Genomic DNA, 22,116 nt, shown 5'->3' with positions numbered 1-22,116 from the left:
GGAGGGAGAGATCTGGCTGAAGCACCTGGGAGAGGAGAGGCTGGACTAAATCAGGGCTTACCAACTTGACCTCCTCCCCTACCGGGATGGGTTCATGATTTGTTGGTCCTAAGCCAGGAAAAGAAAAAAGCAGGTCTCCAGTCTGGGCTGGAGTGATTTCAACTCCAATCTTCGTACAAGCTTGTTGGGTGATTATCAGCTCAGATAATTGGTAAAGTCGATTCTGGCTTCTCGAATGCAGTCTGTTTAGTAGGTATCATCTCACACAGCAGCATCCACAGAGGAAACAAATGATATGAAAAGATAAAGACAACATGGCTACAACTCATTCTGACCATCCCAACTGGCAACGACAGCAATGATGTTCTTGAGCAGCGTGATTCTACACGCCCCCTCCCTAAGCAGTCTGAAGTCGTTTATTAAAGGACCCCCGCGCACCCAGCTGCATCACTGCCCTCCTTTGTGTTCCTAGTGCAAACCACAGGAGCCCTCAGCTGTGTGACCTTGGACAAGTCATTCTACCCTCCCGACCCTTGGCCTCCTCAACTGTGAAGTGAGACTGATGTCTAGGCACAAAAATGGAAACGTATGCCTACACAAAGACCTGGGTTCAGTGTTCAAAACAGATTTATTCATAATAGTCACAATCTGGGAACAGCCTGACTATCCACCATCTTATAAAGGGTTGCACAAACTCGTACATCCCCATGGTAGAAGGCTTCTCAGAAGTAAGGCATGAACTACTAAGGCACACAGCATGGGTGAATCTCAAAGACATGCGGAATGAAGCCAGACGCAAAAGAGTACACACTAAACGATCATATTTATACAAAATTCTAGAAAAGACAAAATCAATCTCTACAACCAAGGCAGATCAGGGGTGGTCCCAGAGCTTGAAATGTTCTCTATCTCAATGGCAGTAGACAAAATGGGTAGGTTTTATGGCATGTCAAGTATACCTCAGAACTGATTTATCAGGACCCTTTCTAAGACAGAAACCCAACTCAGGATGATTTGAGCAAAAGAGACATGCATTGGCTCATATAAACAGGTTAATCCAGAGGTGTGGTTAGCTTCAGGCATGGCTGGATCCAGGGGCTCACTGACATCCAGACAGCCTATTCTCTCCATCTCTGAGCTTTTTCTTCTTTGTTGGCGTCAACCTCAAGTAGAGAACAGGATGGTGACCAGCCATTCCATCAACCTGGCAAATCGCACAAAAAACAAATGCCTCTTTCCCCATAGTTGCTGCAAAACCTCCAAGGGGCACTCTCCATGTCCATCCTGGGATCGATGCCTGCCTCTAAAGCTGAAGGGGGTGAGAGGCGATCCTGGGAAGGGGAAGAGGGATTTATCAGGACAAAGAGATGTAGACGCTGGGTAGGGAAAGCCAACAGATGGCCGTCGCATTTTACCACATCCCCAGGTGGTGGTGGTATTGTCCATTCCTACCTCCAGCCACCCCTACAAGGGCCAGGCATTAGGAAAGAGGCCCAAACTCATTCAAGAATCAAGCGTGCTTTTCTGCGAAGTCACAGCCTGCCTGTTAGTTCGATACGAGAGTCAAAACAGAAAGCGAGCACTAATCTCCTCCCCACCAGCCATGGCAAACAGAAGGCCCTTCCTGCCTGTGCTGGGCTGTCTGCACCCAGCGAGGAGGAGGAGCTCTGCCACAGCTCCTCTGGCCCAGGCCCAGAGGGAACGCCTTGCAGTTGGCGTCCGGCCTTGCAGGACGAACGTCAAGGAGGGGAAGGAGGCCTCCATGGGCTCTGGGTCTCCGCGGGCCTGACCTGAAGGAACCGCAGCATCTCAAGCCCGAGCCATCCTCCCTACAGGGTCCAGCCAGGGCAGGAGGGCCAGAGAGGAAGAGGAAGAGGAAGGAAAGGTCATCTCTGTGGAGCTAAGGACAGAAAGCACCAATCCAACACACTGAGATCAAACCTCACTTCCTGAGCACGGTACCTACATTAAGAGAGCATCTTCTCCATGCTAGATACCTCCCAGGGTTCTCTGCTGGAGTCCTCCTAGAAGGGGTGAGAAAGGGAGCAACGACTTCGTATTTGCACTCAGACACATGTCTACAGGCCCTGTTATGCCCATTGACCAAATGAGGCAACAGACTCAGTAGTGGGGGCTTTACCCAGGACCCCGAGGTAAATGGCTGCCCCTGATCAGATTCCAGGGCAAAGGACTATCCCCACTACCCCACCCCCATCCCCCCACCCCTTGGCACTCCCCAGTTCCAGGAGCTCAAAGCTCTGGCCTCAGCCTGATCGTTCGAGTCTGTGAGTTGAACTGAGGTTATTTCTGACCCGGTAAGCCAAGGCTGCTTAGGGCCATCTCCCAACCCAGTCAGTCCCCCAAGGAGCTTGGGCAAGGAAAGCCTGAGCTGAGATCCACTGCCCTGTTTCCCACCGAGGTGCTGGCTGAGTCTGTCTGCCCAACCATCCTGTTTTCTGGGAAGCAGGTTAAATGGATGTCATTGCCAAGAGCGTGGTCTGCTGCAGAACAGCTGGTAGGGGGCAGGGGGAGAGCCCGACTGGGGAGGAGAGAGCCAAGGCCAACAAGGGTAGATGTGACCAAGGCCCAGGTCCTCATTGCCCAAGAAAGCCCGTGGGCCTGACCCAGAGCTGCTGGGCTCTGGGAAAGCTGTGTTCTCAGCTCCTGGCTGCACCCATCATGTTTGAGGCAGGCTGGCCCTCCAGCTCTGCAGACGGGTCCAGAAACAGCCGACGGCTTCCTGGAGCTCACAGTGTGCCTGCCCATGACTTCCCCGCACTGGCAGCCTGCCCGGGTGGCCCTCTGGCCAGGCTCCTGGAGACTAGCTCTGCAGGAAGGAGGGAGGGGCAGGGACAGCCTTCTGGAGACCCAGGCAACCCCCCTAGCAGGGGTCCTGACCCTGAGGGCTGCCAGCTCAGAGCAGGGTACAGATAAGCAAGCCCCATGTAGGCTTGGCCCCTTCCTAGACACCCCTGTCCAGGCAAGGAGCAGGGAACTGGGGGCCTCTGCCTCACCCCCCAGCTGCTGCACCTTGGCCATGCCTCTGGTATGTTCTGAAAATGGGATTCAGTCTTTCCCTGCCCAGAGCTGGGATCCCAGGCCATAAGGCAGCCTGCATGGGGGCCACTGTGGGTGCTGGCTGGCCAGGGGCACATTCTCATCAGGAAGACCTGAGGACAGGAAGCCAACCTCCCTGAAGTGCAGACACCTACCCCCTCCGTGAGACAGTAGCATCCGACCCTATGCTTAAGTATCAGTAAGCATCACGCTACGCCTGTTAGGACCATATGCTCATTACCAGTAATTATCACTGAAACCACCTGCCTCGCGAGTCTGGAACTATAGCTTTGATCCCAGCTCTGCCCCATCCCAGCTGTGTCTTCCGGTGGGCCTCTGTGCTACTCAATGAGTAGCTACTCCGTGCTACTCTGTGCCTCTGAGTACAGAGATTGGTCACACCTCCTTGATCAGACTCTGAAGGCAGAGCCACAAGAATCTTCCAGCTCTAACATGTGGCCATGGAGACGGACAGTTCTCCGGCTGCTTAACAGAACAGCAGAGACAGATAACCAGACCCTAGGTGCAACCTGCCCCATCCTTGGTAACCCAAGTCCAACCTGCCTTGCTGGGGAGGAGGGACAGGCACTGATGTTTGTAAAGGCTCCCTAGATTCTTAAGGCCACCAGGGTCTAGAAGCAGAGCAGCTGCCCACTTGGAGATCAATCAGGACAAACCCTGCCGCTCCAGCCTCCTCACCAACTTCATTAGTCCTGGTTTAGAAGAGAGACCTCGTGTGCCTCCAATAACCCGCCACAGAGCTTCCTGGCTGCAGGCGATCAGCCCATCCCACTTGGCAAAAAGAAGAGAGACTCCGGCTCCCAAGGGCACAGGGCCATTGCTCAAATGGCTTATAAGCCTCACGCCTTTTAAAAACTCCAATCCTGCTAACTGGGTGGGGGTGTGTATGTGCATAGGGGAAAGTGCTAGAAGGATCTCTTTCATTAGCAGACATTATCTCTAGGCATGGGCATTTTTATAAGCCTTTTCAGCCTTCTGTATTTTAAAATTCTCTACAGTGGAAGGCGGTACAGTTGGGGAGGACATAGGACTCAGTTTTATTTTTCATGTATGACCTTTTAAAAAAAATTTGGGGGGGGCAAGCTTTTTGTTGTAAAGGAGGAGGAACACACTCAAGCATATGGAGGTTTTTGTGGGGGCAGGGAATGGAAGGGCAGGGCAAAGGGGCCTCAGGGAGGGACAGTTGATTTTAAAGTTAGCTATGAGGAATGACCAAGCACCCTACAACCATTGTAGGTGGTGAGAATCTCATTTTGCAAAAACCCCATCCACCTCTTACCAGGCAGCCATAAACATCACTCTGCACCCTGCCCCCGCCCCCAACCTCACGTTAACCTTTACCTTGACGCTGTCCCTTCTCCTGGACAGAAGAACGCTGAGGCTCCTGAGCAAACCCAGCCGTCTAAAATGGCCTCTGGGACAGCTGGTATGGAGAGATGACCAGAGCCTAAAAAGCAAGGGGCCAGACTGGCCAGAAGGATGGTCTTGTGGTCAGGGTCCTGCAAACAGCCATCTTCTCCGGTGACCAGAGATTGTTGAGTCTGCACCTGGAAACCCAAGAAATACCTAGAGGATTAATTTCCCTTGCTGACCTGTGAGGTCGCGAGGAACTCAGGGGTGGACCCCAGGAGCTCAGAGTCCTGTCTGCTGCCTGTTCACCTCCCTGTCTGTCTATGCATGGGCAGGCCACCTGCTCGGCCTCAGCTAGGGGTGGTGGCGGCGGCGGGGATGGGGGGCAGATTCTGTTTTGGGAACTGGGGGCCTTCTTATGAACTGGCATTCCTGCGTTGAGAGGGACAGGTCACAAATTCTGGTATTTCTTCTCAACAGCCCCCCAGCAAGCAACCCCAAATCCACCCAAGACAAGGTCTTGGCTCAGCCAACCTATCCATGGGATGGGCTGGAAACGTTAAGGGGGGGCACCTGCTGAGACGTGAGGAGCCCCCAGGAGGTGTACCTGGGACAGAGAACATCCAGCCAAGAACAAGCCAGGTGGGGGCACAGCAGGGGTTGTGGGGGAGAAGCCCTTTGAATCCACCAGGATCCTATTTTCAAAATGGCTCTCAGGGAGTGGGCTGGGCTCCCTCTGTTTTTTAAAACATAGTACGATTTCCTGCCCCTAATCGGTTCCAACTTCTCAGGAGAGCTGAGCATCCTGGCAAGCCCAACACTGCCGCTCCTGATATGACTGGCTCCCTAAGGCACCCATCTCTGGGCCCCACACATGCCGCCAGGCTCCCAGAACCTTCACTGCATGCAAACTGGGGAGATGCTGTATTCTCCTGAGTTCCAGTCTGTGCAGGACTATCTCAATGCTCAGCCTCCACAAAAAAAAAAAAAAGAGAGAGAAAGAAAGAAATTGTAAAAATATATGCAAATCAAGGCACTGGCCCAACAGAATTGTTTTTAATAATTTGCTCTCATTTCAGGAGGACAGGGGAGGACGTCCCAGTCAGACCCCAGGAAGCCCTTCCTGTCCCAGAGCTGCCGGGCGGGTGAGGAGGGGTGGCTTGGTGGCCACTGTCTGATGCATACTGCAAGAACAATAAGGATTTTTAGGGGCATTATGACTGAGTCAGAAAACACAGCTGCCCCTGAAAGTCCCTCATTTTTCTTGCTGTCCTTGAATGCTCTCCAGGTAAGTAAGCAATCCACGGGCCGGCCCAGGGGAGCCGAGGTGGAGAGGGCGTCCCCTCACCAGACCCGGGCCCGGGCCACCCACCACCCTCTGGCCCCTGAAGGCTCTGTGGGGGGTAGGGCAGCTGGCAGTCTCTGTGAGGCCAGCCTCACTGCCCCCACAGCATGCTCAGGAATGACCAGCCTTTCCTCCACCCCGAGCCAGCTCTAAACCCAGCACTTTCTGCCCACAGAGAGCGGGAGACTGGAATGCACCAGAATCCCAAGTGGCTGAGGGCAGTCCCAAGAAGCAGGGAATGCAGTAAGACCTATGAGAAGGGTCATCTGGCCCCCGTCTTCTCCTATGGGGCGTGGACCCTCTTGTAGAGACTTGAGCTCCGACCGAGCCAAGGGAAATTCACAGGCCTGACGTGGCAATGGGAACGCAGGCGAGTCAGCTCCAGACTTCCTGGGAGGCCAGGCTAGGTCCTTAGAGAGGAGGATATGGGGGGTGGGGTGGGAGTCATAGTGGCTTGACTCCTAAAACCCTCTCGAAGAACAGCTGAGAGACAAAAGACTCAGAGTCAGAGGGGACCTGAACTCTGGTCCCTCCAGCTTTGGGCTTGGTGACCATGTCTCCAAAATGGACCCAAGGGGAACTGAGCTCCCAGCGGTCTCTCCCCTTTCAGAGGCAGTAAGAGAATTTCAGTTCTCCTGTAGGAACCAAAGGGTCAGCTCTTGAAAAACCTTACCCACCTAGGTTCTGACAACTGTCCTCTTGCCCACAGCCTTCTGCCCTAAGACCACAGCCATACCCTCCTCCAGCAAAACCCAAGCTGTCCCCCACACACGAGGACCGAAGCCATCTGGACCATTCGACGACACAATGGCACCATGCTTTGCCTGCTCAGAAGCCCCAGCCTCAGGTTTGCACAACTTCTGTGTGAACGGGTCCTGGAACCTGGGGTCCCCTGGCTCTGCTGGGGACAGAGCGAGAGGGTGAGACCCAGCTCCCGGCTTCCCAGCCACAGTCCTGTCCCCGGTGGTGCTCTGTCCCTGGTGGGAGGCAAGAAGTGTGGTGTGCGAGAAAGAGCACGCTGTGGGGTCCATCCAGCCTTCCCCTGCTCTAGCCCTTCCTCAGAGGTGGGCTCTGGAGGAGGTGACTGTGTCAGGTGGGCCTGATCAACAGGTCCCCGACTCCTACAAAAATTGCCTATGATGGGCAAAGACAGCTGTTAAGTCCCGGATGGTACTCAGGTTCAAATCCACCAGCTGACAGGCTCTGTTGGGGAGCAAGGGTTGGGGGACACTGTTGGGGGGGGGTGAAGGGATAATCAGAAAGGGACCAAGAAGAAAGGGGAGAGGATGGTGACAGATTGCTTTTCTTGTGGGAGGATAAGAAGGGCTTCCAGAATCAAGAGCCTGGTTTATGGTCCTTCTTTATGGGATGAGCCCTTCTGCTCCCCAGTCTAGGCAGGCCTCTGGGGCAGCAGAAGCCCCCCTCCACAGACCCTGGGATTTTGACTCCTCTGAACCTCGTGGTACAGAATACCACCCCGCAGTAGGTAACTTGTGCCCTGAAGCCTGAATTCCACCCCCGACCCAGCCTGACACGGCACATATCCCTCAGGGGCCTGTCACCAGTGGGGCTGTGCGGCCCCGCTGTGGTGAAGGCAACCTGGTACCACGCTCTGTTTACTTGCTGTGTGACCATGTATAAGTTACCTTGCTTCTCTGTGCCTTGGTCTTCTCATCTGTGGACAGGAATAAGCAGCCCACTTTACGGGGTGGTATGCGGGTAGAAAGGAGCAAGTATACAAAGCACTCAGCAGGTTCCTGACAGAAGTGTAAGTGTATCACCCTCTCCGAGCAGTTTCCCCCCTTCCCCTCAGACCCCAAGGGCAGGGGCTGGGCCAGGAGCGCCCTAGAAGTTGCCAAAGACTCACGTCCTGGAAGTTCTTCCCCTTTGGGAAGAGCACCCGGGACAGGGGTCCAGGCACAGACCTCGGGGCTTCCTGACTCTAGGGTTGAGCCTTTGCCCCACACCACAGGTCCTTCCTGGTTCAGACCAAGAGGAAGTGTGCCCAGAAACCCAGCCGCCGGGCTAGAGTCTCGCCCTCGCCCAACTAGGTCATGACAACTGTCCTCTTGCCCACAGCCTTCTGCCCTAACCAAGATCACAGCCATACACTCCTCCGGCAAAAGCCAAGCTGTCCCCCACACATGAGGACTGAAGCCATCTGGACCATTCGATGGCAGGATGGCACCATGCTTGGCGCGCTCAGAAGTCCCAGCCTGAGGTTTGCACAAATTCTGTGTGAACAGGTCCTGGCACCTGGGGTGCTCTGGTTCCATGGGAGACGGAGCAAGAGGGTGAGATCCAGCCCGGCTTCCCGGCCACAGAACCTTTGCTGGGCTCTCCAACCCACTATGCTTCAGTCGGCTCCTCTGCAAGATCGGGGTACCTACCTGTTTCAGGGGTGGCTGGCAGGATTAAAGTTCATTCCTGTCAAAGGCTTAGAACTCTGCCTGGCCCAGAACATTCCATGGGGGGGGAGCCATCCTGACCCACCCCCTGCTGTGTTCTCCACTCAACTTCTCTGTTCTGGGTGACCTTTCTTTCCTGCACCTAGCGCCTCTTTCTTTCTCCTGGCTCCCCCTGACCCCATGCTTGTGAAGCAGCTTTACCTCCTGCCCCCCGTCCTGGGCCCCGCAGTCCTGAAACCACATACATCCCTGTCACAAGCACGGAGCACCGAAGGTGGTTCCCAGGGACCCAGTCCGCTTTGCAAACAGGCTCTTTGTGTGATGCTCGGGCACCAACGCTCCAGGCCGCCCACTCAGGCAGTCTCTGACGCAGGTGTTCAATAACGCGGTGAGGTCGGTGTGAGGGTGAGGGGCTGCCCCAGGTCGTGGCCAGAGACTGCCCCCCACAAGCCGTGCTAGGGCTATGAAAGTGACCCACTTAGGCACGGCGGACAGCAGAGCTCAACCCTTCCTGTTCCCCGGGCCTTCACTGAGCCTGGCCTGTACTGATCACACATGGATGACCAGGCGCTGGGGGTGAAAAGCCATCCAGGCTTCCAGAGTCGCTGCACCGTGAGGAGGCTCCGCTCTGAGTGTGGCGTCCCTAAAATAGCCAGCAACCCACAAAACCATGGTGGAAGGAAAAAGAAAAGCCAAGCAGAGTTATCAGCCCTTGTTTGGAATTTGCTTTAGAAAGAAATGTGCCAGTTCCACCCTGCCGAGGGAAGGAAGTGGTCAGGCGCAGGGCAAGAATCCCGAAATGTCTTGGGGGAAGCCCCCCTCCAGAGAAGCTACTGAGCACACAGACGGTGGGTGCTGGGGCCTGCGGCGGAGGCTGGCTGAGACAGGGTGGTCCTGGGGCCTGGAGGGGCGAAGCACGCTTCAAGGCAGGGGCCAAGCTTCCCCAGCAGAGTGAGCTGGGTCAGGCCAGGTGGAGGGTCGCTGGTGCTCCGGCTCTGGGGAGCCAGCCTGCAGGCCCTCCTTCCAGCACCCACCCCGTCAGCTCCAGGACAGCTGCTCTGGAGGTGGAAGCCTGAGGGCTCGTTGGCCGGGAGCCTCTGCGGTGGGAGAAAGCCTTCCTAGACGTGGGGGCCCCATCCCTCCCTACTGGCTGTCCACAGGCTGGGATGAACAAAGCCAGGAGACCCGTATTCATCCATCAGAATCCCTAGGTTTACGATAACCAATCTCTCTCAGCCAGAAATTCTTTTGCTAAGAACACCTCAGCTCCTGAATGCTTATACTCACCCCTTCTGCTCCCCCCGCACCACCCCACAAACTCTCTAGCCCTGCCTGGCCCAATGCCGACTGACCAGCGTGCCTTGGGGTTGGCTCAGCACCGCCCCCCAAAATTCATCAGCGAGTGGAGGTCCAAGTGCCCAGGGGCAAGGCTGGCCCGCAGCCTGAGCGCATCTGCCACACAAACACCCACGGCCACTAATGAGGCTGCTTCAGGGAGACGGCGCCCTCCTCTCATCCACAGCTCCAGACCTTCTGGAAGAACCAAAGCCAGGCGTGGGTTGTCCATCAGAGCCACAGCTTTTATCTCTTTAAGGGAGTCTCCACGGGGGAGGGAAACAAGAGAAGCCGAGAAGGCATGCAGACAGCTCAGCTAACCGTACAGAAAAGAAGAGTCTAGGTTTAAAGATGCCTTTATCCTTCGCACAGGGGTTGGCAGACCGGGGGTCGGGGGCCCAACCCAGACCCCTTCTTGTTTCTGTATCTAGTTTTATTACAACACAGGTGTACTCATTCAGGCAGCATCGACAACTGCTTTCACACGGAAAGAGAAGAGCAGAGTTGCCACAGGGAGCAACACTTTTTGGCTCCTCACAGGGCAACTTCGCCGACACCTGCTTCCGGTGAGTATTCACTCAGGACCTAGTGTGCTCCACAGAGAATACAACAGTGAGGAAAACCTCACTGGAGGTTTTCTGGATGTCTCCGTGGAGTTTGAGGCCTGATGAGGGAAGGAGGACCGTTGAGGCCTGCTGCTCGGGTGTGCTGAAGGAGAAACACACCCCAGAAAGGCTGGGGCCCTAACCAACCCCCCCACCACCCACCGCTGGGCTTGGACTCAGACCTGCGCGCTCTCCCCTGGAGCCCTCAGACCACACATATTTCAGAATTTTCCAGGGTTTAAAAAAGCCATGAGGTGCGCATACCGCCTGTTTTGCCACACCCCAGCAGGGCAGCACCCCTAATGGAACACACTCATCTCTCTGTAGTGAAACCACACATACTCACACTGCCCGAGAGAGAGAGGGACTCTCGTAGTCTCAAGTCCATGTGGGTCAGGTTTTCCCACGATATTAGTTATAACAACAAACTTTTGGTTTGCAGTTTTCTTGCATTTGGAATTTCACCTAAGGACCAGGAGCCTGCACCCAAGAACAGCCAGAAAGGACAAAAGCTGGGTTCTGGCTTCATTCCCCAAAGACCGCCCCACAGCCACCAGGCACAAAAGCGAGCACCCAAGGAGGCATACGACAATACAAACTAAATGAACTAGATCACCAGAACGTTCTTCCTCAAAGAACAGCCACTAACATTACTGCGGACAAATGTCTAAAAGTAGTATCTGAACCCTGCCTTCATGGACCTGCTCCACTGTCAGAAGAACTGACATAGACGAGAAATGTTTCCAATGCTATTTACCTGAGATAAGGAAAATGAAACTGTTGTCTGGACACTGCGGCTGCCACATGGGAAGGCACATGAGGTGTTCTGTGGGGAACAGGTGAGGGGGTGATAGCCAAAACGGAAAACACATGATTTTCTCCCTCTGTGGGTACTTGCTCCAAACCTCCCTGTGGTTAAAGTTCCATCTGGAAATGTACAATAATTTATATCATCCCAAGTTCCTAACAGCTAATTAGAAAAATGTACTAATTAGGTAATCTGGTTTCAGATGTCCTAATTATATTACTTTGGAGAAGTAAAAAAAAAAAAACCCAACAACCCAGTACAGATTATTCTTACGTATATATAGTTCAACAGCACTTCTTCCAGAGTGTAAAACATCCAGAAAGTCTAGTAAGTCTGAAAAACCAAAACCCTCAAACCTTACAATAGTCATACCAGAAGAATATTTTAATACCCATTATCTATAAACAGTGGAATCATCTATGAAATGCAGCGTTTCTGCGGTAAAGGGTGATAACTTAAAAGTATTTCAGCAGTAACTCCCATCAGCTGTCCTGGAATTAAATGGATTCCCCCCTTTTCATGCAACAGGGTTTCAGCATTCTGAAATGTCATACCCTCTGTTTCTTAACAGAGCTCTCCTACAAATGACTCCCAGAAATTTCCTCATCGCCTGAGATTTCTAAACCCCAAATTGGGAAAGAGGTTCTGGGCTCCACTGATGAGCTCTGCCTAACCCGGCTCTGGGCAGATTTCTAGGAGGGATTTTACGGCGGGATTGGGAAACACGGTTAGCCTGACAAAACGTCTGGGGTAAGAAGGTGAGAGGGGATGCGGCCGCAGAAGAGGGTCTGCACGCTGGAGAGAGCGCCTTGGATAGGGCATTCCCCCACCAAAGCCAACCACCTGGAGGGGCGTGGCCAGCGACCGTGGGCGCGGCCAGACCAACGCTCCCAACCAATCAAAGCTGCCTGCGACCTCCAGAACTATATTTAGTCAGGGCTGACTAGCCTTCAGGGGGAGGGGCTTGGGCAGGCCAAGCCCTGCCACCTGTGAGCGCGAGCGTCCGCAGCCCCGCCACCGCGGTGCAGACGTGCTAGGACACCACGACTCCTGGTGGAGAGAGGGCACAGGCATTCTCTCTGGCACTTCCTCCAGCCCTCGGCGGGGCACGTGCTGCCCATCTGACGAATACCATTTGCACGACAAGGAGGGACCATGCTGGACACGCATGGCCTGGGCACAGGCAGGGCTGCGCAGAGCACCCGGGGCGGCACTGACCAGGGCCACTCAAGTTAGTTTCACTTTCTGGTTTTCATCCTGGGCCACCTCTCACCCTGATGCAAGAAAATATCCTCTGAATGCCAAGAGAGAAAAATCCTCAAAAACGTTCCTTGTCGTTTTCCTTTTTTTCTGAGGACACGGTTTTCCTCTGAAGACCCGGTAACAGGCTTTGGTGAAAACCCCAACTGCGTAACTTCGGTCCCCCGGGCTGTTTAGCTCTAATATGATTACACATCTAAATGCAATAAACGGGGCAAAGTGGTATTATTTTTCTGGGAAAAACCAACATCATAAAAGGGTCTTTATTGAATCAAGGGCCCGAGAACTGTTCTCTTGCCTAATATATGGCTCCCCAGTGAACGAGGCTGGGTTTCCAGGCAGGAGTCCTCACAACTCCCCAGCCCAAAGGGCAATGGGATATTTGTCACGACTTGTCTAATTACAACAAAATCCACCGAAAGGACAAAAGGGAGGATGCCAAGGTAGTTTGGCAGCAGCCCCCTTCCCCCACTCAGGCCCTGCAGACAGGGCCTCCTCCCACCTCCTTCTATTTAAGGAGCAGCCCCCCCCCATCACCACCCCTCATATTCAAGTCAGGATCCTGGACCCTGCCCCTTTCCACTGTCATTGCTTAAGTGGTTTTCCAGCATCTGACACTGCCCTTCTCTATCCTCATCTATACAGAAAAGGCCCATTGTCAAAATGTGGTCTTTTGCCAGATGTTTAACATTCAGTGATTTGCCAAGGTTAGTGTGCGTCCAGACCTGAGTGACAATGAAGGCAGGCTATCCCCAGACAGAGAAGAAGCAGACAGTGGGGAGGGGGAGAGGGAGACTGAGGCCAGGGGAGGGCGAACCCTCCACATGGACCTGCTGGGAGCAAGTGGTCTGGTTGACTTTTCTCAGGTATACAGTTGGAGACTAACATTTTGCTCATATGCAACTCCTGCTTCCAAGTTATCTGTTTAGGGCACTTGGGCAGCTCAGTCGTTAAGCACCTGCCTTCAGCTCAGGTCATGATTCCAGGGTCCTGGGATCGAGCCCCCCACAGGGCTTGGGAAGCCTGCTTCTTCCTCTCCCACTACCACTCCCTCAGCCTCCCTCTCTGTCTCTCTTGAGTGTCAAATAAATAAATAACATCTGAAAAAAAAAAAAAAAACAAGTATCTGCTTAATCACCCTCAAAGTTCCAAGAGCAGAGACACATTTTTTCCCCATGTTTTTAAGCTCACCACAGCAAGCTGTGCGGGAAGAGATTCTCCCACTAACCTGTCTCTTCACATAGGCTGGAGCAGAGGGACTGCATGAACCCACCCCTGGTAGAGTCAGCGACACCCTCCCCCCCACCCCAACCAGAAGCAATGACTTTCTTTTCTCCTCCCACCCCCCTCCCCTAACAAGGACTTGCTTTTCTCCCCATATATTCCTCCCCAGATATTAAGCCAGCAAGCAGCTTGCCAGGCTCAAGTCGTCTTTCTTGACCTCACTCGGTTTCTTCACTGGCCCCACAGGTCCTGGGATGAACTGTGGTGTCCCCTGAGAACAGCTATACGTGTGCCCCTCTCACCGTGCACACCGCCCCGGCCCCAGGTCTTTCACCCACATATCCTCATTTGCTCCTCTGATCAAATACAGCCGGTGTGCTGTCATCGCAGCCGGGAAAACTGAGTCCCAAGAAGGCATGTCACTGGTCCAAGGTCACTCAGCTGAATCCATGGGAGAGCCTGGTTTCCAACTGCAAGGCCTATGCCTTTTCACCAATGCCTGCCTTCAGCAGGAAAGGATTTTGTCTTCCCCCAATCTCCTGGAAAGCCAGGTGCCATGAGCAGATAAGCAGCAATGCCACTTCTTTGTGTTTAGGAAGAATGGGGGAGGTCTATCTACCTTGCAAAGGACACAGAAACAGAGAAAACTGCAGACTGGAATGAAAGCCTCTGTCACCAAGAAGGAGAAGCTACTTTTTCCCTTGCACCCCCCCCCCACCCCCAGGGCAGAAATCCAGTGAGAGGAAGTGAGTTTCATGAGAATGAACCACAAAGTCTTCATGGACAGATCCAAATTTCCCAGCTGCACATCTCCTGAGTCCCTTCCCCACCGCTCCCAACCGCAGCCCCAGGTTCCAACGCTGTGCCCTCCTCCGTGCCTCTTGGCCCAAAATGTGGTCCAGAATCGTGGAACTTAAGGCTATAAGGTGGGGGGAAATGCTGTATTCAGTCCAATTCCCCTGCTGGACAGAGAAGGGGGCTCTGGGGCCCAGAGTGGCAGAGCAGAGATTAAGATCAGGAGATGGTTCTTTCCACACAGCACCTCCCTCCCCAGTTCTCCTGGACAGCAAACACAAGGGGTCTGACTACAGGGCGATTTCAAAATTCCCCAGATTTCCAAATTCCCCAGACCGTGCCAAAGGGAGGAGGGAGGGAGCTGCACAGTGGGTGAGAAGTCACCTGCTCTGGGGCCCATCTGTGAGCCTAGCCCACTGCCCAAAGGCCTCGAAAGCACTGAAGAGATTCTGGTCTTTCTCAATCACTGGTTTGAAATTCAAAAATCAGAACATCATTGAGCCATTAAAAAAAAAAAAAATAGAAGGAAGTCCAACAAAACTCTGATTTTTATTCCCATGCTGATTACCCTGCCGTGTACTTTGGAATATCAACTAATTTCCTTCCATCAATACCCCCACCCTGATTCTGTACCCTGCTTCACTGGTCCCACCAGAGTGCATTTCTCGTGCCCACTGGGTCAATGAGCGAGAAAGCCAAGAGCAGCTGTGGAAATTCACCTTTTCCGGGGCCCTTTCACAAAATGTGTTCAGTTTCAGAACCAGAGTCCCCAGGCATTTCAGGCTGGAGGTACTGCAGAGCCTATGTTCCAAGGCCGCCACGTCGGCACAGCCAGGGTACTTTTTAAAGACTCTGTGCTGGCTAATGCGGGCCCCATCCGCCTCCTGTTCACACTTGCTGGCTCCAGACCTGGGAAGTCCTACTGCACCCAGCCAGCCGGGAGATGCTGGGGAAACCACTCCCTCTCTGAGCCTCAGCCTCCTCCACAAGAAGACTCAGAAGCCCTCAGCTGCTCTCAGAGGTAGAGGACAAATCCCAGTGGGCAGCTCAGGACCATGCCTGTCTTATAGCTATAACCCAGCCCGGCACCATCCCCTGCACGGGGCTGGTAGACAAAAAGCCTGAGCCCAGGGAAGAGGTTCCCAGGCATGAGCCCCACCTTAGGATCACAAAACTGCTGTTCCCAGTGGGTTAAGTAACTTGCCCAAGGCTACACATTGGACAGCAACAGAGACAACCTTGCAACTGGCCAGACCCACCAGCATGAGGTCTCCAGCACTCTGCACCCTTCTCAACAGACACGTATACACACGCAGATTCCAAATAAGAGAGCCGAGGAAAGGAGCACCAGTCAAAAGTCCACTGGTGTGTGCCCGGCACTGAACCTCCATTTTTCCTATACAGCTCACCACGCCGTGACGACACAGGTAGTGAACTCTCATTCACAAGGGAAGTAATGGGCACAGAGAAGTTACTGGTCCAAGGCCACTCAGCTGGCAAGTGGCAGTTAGGACTCCCAACTCAAGCCCATCTGGACCCCAGGTCTGTCTTCATGACCCTCACACTAGGCTGCTTCCAGAAACGCCCTTCGCAGAACCCAAGCCGACCCCTGGCTTCTCAGACAACTCTTTCCAGAACCTATCACTATTAGGAGCGCTGTTCTTTTGTACAGAGGAACTGAGCCACGCCCCAGACTGGCCAGGCAGCAAATCTACTCGGTGCAGGAGTGAGGGCCACGCAATGTGCAAAGCAGGGGACAGAATCCTGACCTTCGCTGGGCGTTCAAAAAGCTTGGCTTTTAGGCCAAGGAGCCCGAGGGAGACCTGGGGAAGCAGCTCAGACGCCACTCCCAGGGATGGCCACCAGGGAAACGCTGGAGGTATTTCTAACTATCGTAACTTTCAGAGAGGCTAGGACATTGAGGGTGGACACGAGAGGGCTGTCTTCTCCCAACCCTTCTGTTGCCAATCTTGATCCTGCTGGACAAAAACGGATCTTTAATCTTTCATAGGTTGGGACTGGATTTTTCTTTTAAAAAAAAAAAAAAAAAAAAAAAAGGCGCGCTGCAAGGGCAAGGTTAATTATTCACCAGGCTGCAATCTACTTAAGAGTTGAGGGAATAAGAGTTTCCTCCCAGGAGGCAGGACCAGGAGTCCAGCTGGATTTTAAGTCTTCTGTGGGTCACCCTGGGGGTCTGATGAAACCCGTCCCTCCCACCAGCTTTCTACTTCGAATTCAGACACTTCCAGAAGACCACTCCAGGGCACACAAATCTGCCCCTGTCAGCCACTTTCTCTTGGAGCCGAGAGGGACCTGGCTAACAGGGAGGGAGGGACTCGAGGGAGGGGTGGGGGTGGGGGGCATCTGTTTCAGGAGACTATGAGAATTCAAAAGGGACAGCAAAATCCAAAGGCTCTCAACCAAAGACCAATTCCTAAATACAACACAATAAAGCACATATCAGCTGCTGAAGGCCAGGCCAGTGCACTGTGTTGCCGATTCAGTCACACTTTGCAAAGGAAAAATCCCAAGAAGGAAAAACGTAATCACTCACTTCCCCCAAAGCAATGAAACACTAAGGCATTTCCTAAAAAGCCCTAAAACCCAGGTCAGCCCCAGTTACGCCTGAGGGGAAACTGCCAGCCACCTTAACCAGGCCAGGAGAGCTGGGGACACTGCTTATTCCCATGTCTATCCCCTCCAGGGTGGCTGCAAATCAGCTTTTCTGCATCCAATCACTCCAAGCCAATTCTGCAACCACAACATTCTGGAGATTTCCATGGACTTCATTTAGTTTAAGAGACTCATCCCCAGGGTCGGGACAGGCATGGGTTCAAAGGGAGAAAACTCTGTTTTCCCAACCTGGTTTAGTACTCTGAAGAGAAGACTGATTTTCTTAAATAGGGAAGGCCTCCAGCTGAAGCTCCCACCAGCCTGCTCCCAGACTCTTTTGCCTCAAAACGGAGAATTTAAGATACTTGTGCATTTAGATGTAAGACCAAACACTTTCCCATAGTTCTGGCATCTGTGCTTATACTAATTAGGGCACACAGGACAAAGCTCACACTTGAAAACACACAGGCTGACGACAGAGCAAGGCTGTGCCCACTCCTGGACTCAACATGCCCAACCTTGCCCCAGTGACCCCACAGCCCATGGGGTCCCCTCACCCCGACACAGCCACCCAAACATGGAAAGTAGCTACACTGGGTTCCAGGAAAGCCCACTCTATACTAAGCCCACAGAAGCCTGTGGAAAAACCTTCCAGATGGGGTCTTTGCACAACTTTCAGAGAGGTGGGCCAACCTGGCTGGGCTGCTTTCTCCCTCAGCCTCCTCCTACTTCTAGAAAACCCTCCAGTTTTCCCAAGTCAGGCAGAAGGGTGCCCCAAGGTGCCCTGTTTTGTCAGCCTGCCCTTCACAAAGCTCAGTTCCCAAATGTTCCCAAATGTTTTCCTCAAGGCCCCCGCCACCCAGAGAACCAAGACACAATATAAATAAAAATAAACTAGAAGTTCCAACACCCAACAAACTCGAGGTTTCCGGGGCTGGGTGGGCTTTTTTCTTTTGGAGGGCTAGAACAAAGTGACAGGACAGAGGGTTTAAGAGGCATAAAACTTGACTTGGGCGGTCAACATTAGGTGGCACAGGATCAGGGAACAAAAGAACACTCCCACAAAGATGCATCTTTGAAGAAACGACGGTGGGAGGGAGGGGCAGCAGGGGCTTCCCCCTCCACCGAGGCTAAACTGCCACATCCCGTCCAATCTCCCCACTCGAGAGACAATTCCAGAAATAGGGCGATCCTCCCCACTTTCACGCTCAAGGTAGCTGCTCTGGGAAGTACGGCAGGACAAAGCTGCCGCCGGGCGTGGGGAACCGGGGAACAGGACGCCGTGTCTCCCCGCACCCCACGTCCGCCCTGGCGGGAACGAGCTCCACCCGAAGAACACGGACCCGACACCGACCGCACACAGTGACCGACTTAAAGTTCTGAGCACGTTCCCACTGTTCCTGCGAAGCACAGGGATCCCTCGAATCTGCCCAGAGAGCCCGCACCGAGCGCCCCTTGCCACCCCCTCTCCAGAGTGGCCCCGGGAGGTGGCCACCGGCAGGGGTCCACACTCCCGCCTGGGTTCGGCTCCTGCCGTGCCTGCCTGGAGCTTGGGAGAAGCCGCCGGTCCTGAGGGCCGAGGACTGGGACTTTGTAGGCCAGTTGAACCGACACCCTCATCTCGCCCGCAAAGACCCAGCCCTCAGCTCCCCCGCGTCTCCGAGTTCGGTTGCGGGCGCGTCCCCGACGGGCTTCCTTGGGCTGGATCCCGCCACCCGCTTTCCAAGGCGCTCTGCTCTGCCGAAGCTCTTTCCCCCAAGCGGCGTCCGCCAAAGACGGTACCCGCCCCGCCCGGCCACGGCCCGCGGGCTCCGAAACCAGCTCCCGAAGAGTTACACGACGTTCGGCGCCGCGGCTTCCAGGCCACCGCGGCGCAGGCCGAGGAACTGCGCTGGGCGTGGGGGTGCTGCGGGGACCCAGCCTTCCCTGATCCCGCACACCCAGCCAAGAGCGCTCGAGTCACACAACGAGAAACTTCGCCACGATCCCACACCGCGCCCGCGAGGCCCAGCTCCGCGCCCCCTGGGTTACCTGAGCTCTGATCCGCGGGGCTGGGGCCGAGCCGCGGGCAGGGCACCTCCCACCGCAGGCCGCGCCCTCCCGCACCGCAGAGCCCGGGTCGCCACCGCCGGGGGTCGGGGAAGTAGCTGCGGCCGGACCCTGCGCCCCGACGTCCCGCTGTCCCGCGCTCGCGGGGCCAGGGGTCGGGGCCTCGCTCAACCTGCCGGGACCCGGGGCCGCTGCCGCCCCCCCCCCCCGCCCCCGCCAAAGACCGCGAGCCCGGCGCTGCGGGGAGAAAAGCTGGGCGGCGAGACCCCTCGAAAGTTGGGGGGAGTTCCGCCCGCTCGCTGGGCCCTAGCTAGCTCCACGTGCTGGTGACACATCAGGAAGGCTGCGCGTCCCGCGGCTCCCGGCGAGCGGACGCGACCAGCGCCCGCCCGCACCGCCTCCCGGAGCCGAGCGGACGGCGCCCCGCCCCGGCCCGCCCTCCGCCCGCCCCCCGGCGGCACCGCCCCCGGCCGCGGCGCCCGCTCCCGGCTGCGGCACCCGCTGGAGGACACACGGGCGGGGGCGGGGAGGTGGCTTGGGTGCCCCTCTCCCGGACTGCCCGAGCCGCCCCAGGGGTCGAGTCCGGACGCGAGGGGCCCGACTCGACAGTTTCGAGTGCCTTCGTCCCAGTCACGCAGCCCTTCCCGCCCCCGAGCTCCAGTAATTTTCCCTTTTCCTCCTCTGACCGGTCGGAGCGGCTGCCGGCGCGTCCTCGCGCGAAGGCCGGCGCGGAGAGCCCCCTGCCGGCCACGCTGCTCCTAGGCCGTGTCCCCGTCCGGGTGGAGCTCTCCGGTGGCCGGCCTCAACCTCCCCATTTGGAACCCGGAGCCATCCAGACGCTTCCTGGGGCCTTGCGTGGCCAACCAAGATAATAAATGTAAAGCGCCAAGCGCAACGGTACCCCGCAGCGTGCTTTGTAGAGATGTTAATTTTGTGTTTTCTACCCATCCCCACCCCCTCTTCCAGTTGCCTGCAGACCACCTCTTCTCCTGGCTCTGCTTTCCGAAAACCCGATCTCCTTTAGCGGGACTGTGGGGAGGAAGGGTGGTAGAGAAAAACTGAGAGGGTCGGCGACAGCTTTCCCAAGATTGGAAAGGGGTCAGAAGTCAGCGGAATCCCCTTTGTGGGGAACTGCTGACCCACTCTCTCTAGAAACGCCAGGACGTCGGGGAGTAACTGCCTGTCTCATCTGAGAGTGATCTGGGGCATCCGCGGGCCTCTGCCAAGATGCCTACCCTCAAGATGGCCAGGATTCCAGGGAACATGGAGAAGGAAGTAAGAGGGAATGATGGAAAAGCCCAGATCACCACTGAGATGCAGTACCCCCTGCTTCTCTTCCGTTGGAGCTGGAGTCTGATTTAATTTAAAGAAAATCACGAGACATACCTGTTTGTGGCCTCATCTAGATATTGGCTATGTTCCTGTCTTTTTCTTGGCCTCACCAACCCAAAACATGCCTTAAAACCTCACTGTGATGGAAGAGAAGTGCTTTATCTGCTCAGTTGGCCAGCTCCCTCCATGCAGGGGAGAGTCTGGGGCTGGACAGACAGAAGTGCCGGAGCTGGAGCTCCCAGGAGAGAGCAGCTTTGGGAGGGATGGAGGGCAGATGGTGGCCAGGTGTGGGCAGAGGTGCTCAGTGCTGAGGCAGGGTGAGCAGTGGGCCCCAAGTGTCTGTAATCCCTGTTTTGTGGGAGCCTAGGATTAGAAGGGAAGAAAGAGGAAGATGCACTGACATTGCTGGGGATGCTGCCGGTGCTAGAGGGGGCCTGGGGTTCATGCTCTGCTTTTTCTTCCCCTTTTATTGCTCTCTCTAAATCTGACAAACCCTTTGGATCTCGGAGCCTGGAGGGGCCTGGAGGAGCCGGTGCCCTGGGGGGATGAAAGGGCAGGGATGTAATGGGTTTACCCCAGTGCTGATCCCAGAGAAGCCTGCAGAAGATTAAGATTTGCTCCCTGAGCTTGAAATCTCCCTGCTACCCCCTGACCACATCAAAGCGCATGGCCGTAGGGGGCACCTAATCCCATCAATGGAATCAAAGCTGGACTAGAAAAGAGATTCTGCGGAGTTTGTGGCAGCTCACTAGACAAAGTTAGATGCTGGGCTCTGGCCTCCTCCACTGGGAGTGACATCCCCCAAAAGATCCAGAGCCAGTCCACAAGCAGACAGGGGCTGTCCTTGAGGGGGCCACAGTGGGAAGGTCAACCCCAAGGACTAGAGAAGCTGGGCACTGGGCTGGGGCTGGTCTGCATCTCACAGTTCCTCCAAGCTGTACTTTGAGCCAAGTGCTTTCACCGTGACACACCCGTGTCCCCAAGCACAGCGCTCCTGTGTGTGACAGGTAGAAAAAAAATGTGATGTGTATTTTTCAATGTCAATGTCATGAATATCGTCACAATGATGGAAAAAAATGGTTAGTGAGAAGGTTCACAGCCAAGTATTAAGTCTCTACTATTAGAAAAGGTATTCCGAGGGGCACCAGGGTGGCTCAGTTGTTAAGCGACTGCCTTTGGCTCAGGTCATGATCCCCCGGTCCTGGGATCGAGTCCTGCATCGGGCTCCCTGCTCAGTGGGAATCCTGCTTCTCCTTCTCCCACTCTGCCTGCTTGTGTTCCCTCTCTGGCTGTCTCTCTCTCTCTCTCTCATCAATAAATAAGTATGCTGATATGGCCAAAATGGGGACAGTAAGTTAGAAAGACATACCTTCCAACCATCTTTATAGAAACATTGTCTAAGGGCAGTGACTTTCAAACTTCTAGTCATGCCCCATGGTAGGAAATATCTGTACCTATTTATGTATATAAAATGTCTCATGAAACAATTCTTATGCACATGACAGTTTTCTTGTCCTAGCCCATTCTGTTCCCCTCCCCCCAAAAATGCTACTCGCAAGCTGTTAAAATGGCTTTGACTATCCACTCATGTACCTCCGGCAATTTGAAAACTACCGCCTTCAAGAATGTGCCCAGATGAGCTAGCTCTCAGTGAGAAATTTCTAGGTGCCAAGACCCTTGGCTTCTCCTTAGGTTCTCACACTGACCCTTAGATGGGTATTATCATTGCCCACATTTTGTAGATGGCATTATGTGCCAGGGTCGCCACAGTGAAGTACAGGCCTGAGAGCAGCCCCTCTCTGCCCAGTTCCTTCCTGGTATGGTGCACCTTCCATCAGCTGCTCTGGGGAAGCAGCTCAGAAAAGCCCAGCAGCCAGGGTCATTCATGCTACCTTTGCTCTTCTCCCACGGTAG

General features: G+C 54.7%; 1 protein-coding gene and 1 long non-coding RNA gene across 3 annotated transcripts; one reads left to right on the top strand and one right to left on the bottom strand.

The window, feature by feature from the left end:
- Positions 1-807: 807 nt before the first annotated feature.
- On the bottom strand, positions 808-20,870 carry LOC116576910 (protein argonaute 12-like). The gene is made up of 6 exons (XM_032319470.1): positions 20,848-20,870; positions 19,266-19,371; positions 18,853-19,176; positions 4,420-4,625; positions 1,967-2,024; positions 808-1,331 (listed from the first exon to the last, which is right to left on the bottom strand). The coding sequence occupies exons 1-6, from the start codon at positions 20,868-20,870 to the stop codon at positions 1,200-1,202; spliced, it is 849 nt and encodes a 282-aa protein (XP_032175361.1). The 3' UTR covers positions 808-1,199.
- LOC116577722 lies at positions 4,824-11,173 on the top strand. Of its 2 annotated transcripts, XR_004280589.1 has the most exons (6): positions 4,824-5,070; positions 5,508-5,716; positions 6,483-6,620; positions 7,853-7,994; positions 9,964-10,082; positions 10,564-11,173. It is a non-coding gene; the product is annotated as an uncharacterized LOC116577722 (long non-coding RNA). The 2 variants fall into 2 exon arrangements; XR_004280588.1 differs by lacking the exons at positions 4,824-5,070; positions 5,508-5,716 and having other exon boundaries at positions 6,253-6,620.
- Positions 20,871-22,116: the final 1,246 nt, after the last annotated feature.

This window comes from Mustela erminea, chromosome 18, assembly GCF_009829155.1.
Source record: "Mustela erminea isolate mMusErm1 chromosome 18, mMusErm1.Pri, whole genome shotgun sequence".
NCBI classification, from domain to species: domain Eukaryota; kingdom Metazoa; phylum Chordata; class Mammalia; order Carnivora; family Mustelidae; genus Mustela; species Mustela erminea.
Note: the sequence above shows the minus strand (reverse complement) of the source record. Positions and strands in the feature narration are given on the sequence as shown.

What these genes read in the sequence shown, in the direction of transcription:
- LOC116576910 (XM_032319470.1), bottom strand. Translation starts at nt 20,870, where the DNA reads ATGCGCTTTGATGTGGTCAGGGG. An exon ending in GGAGAAGGGACAGCGTCAAG is followed by an intron (nt 2,025 to 4,419) that starts GTAAAGGTTAAC and finishes CACCCCTTCTAG; the next exon opens with GAGGACTCCAGCAGAGAACC. An exon ending in GGAGAAGATGCTCTCTTAAT is followed by an intron (nt 1,332 to 1,966) that starts GTAGGTACCGTG and finishes TCCCCTTCCCAG; the next exon opens with GATCGCCTCTCACCCCCTTC.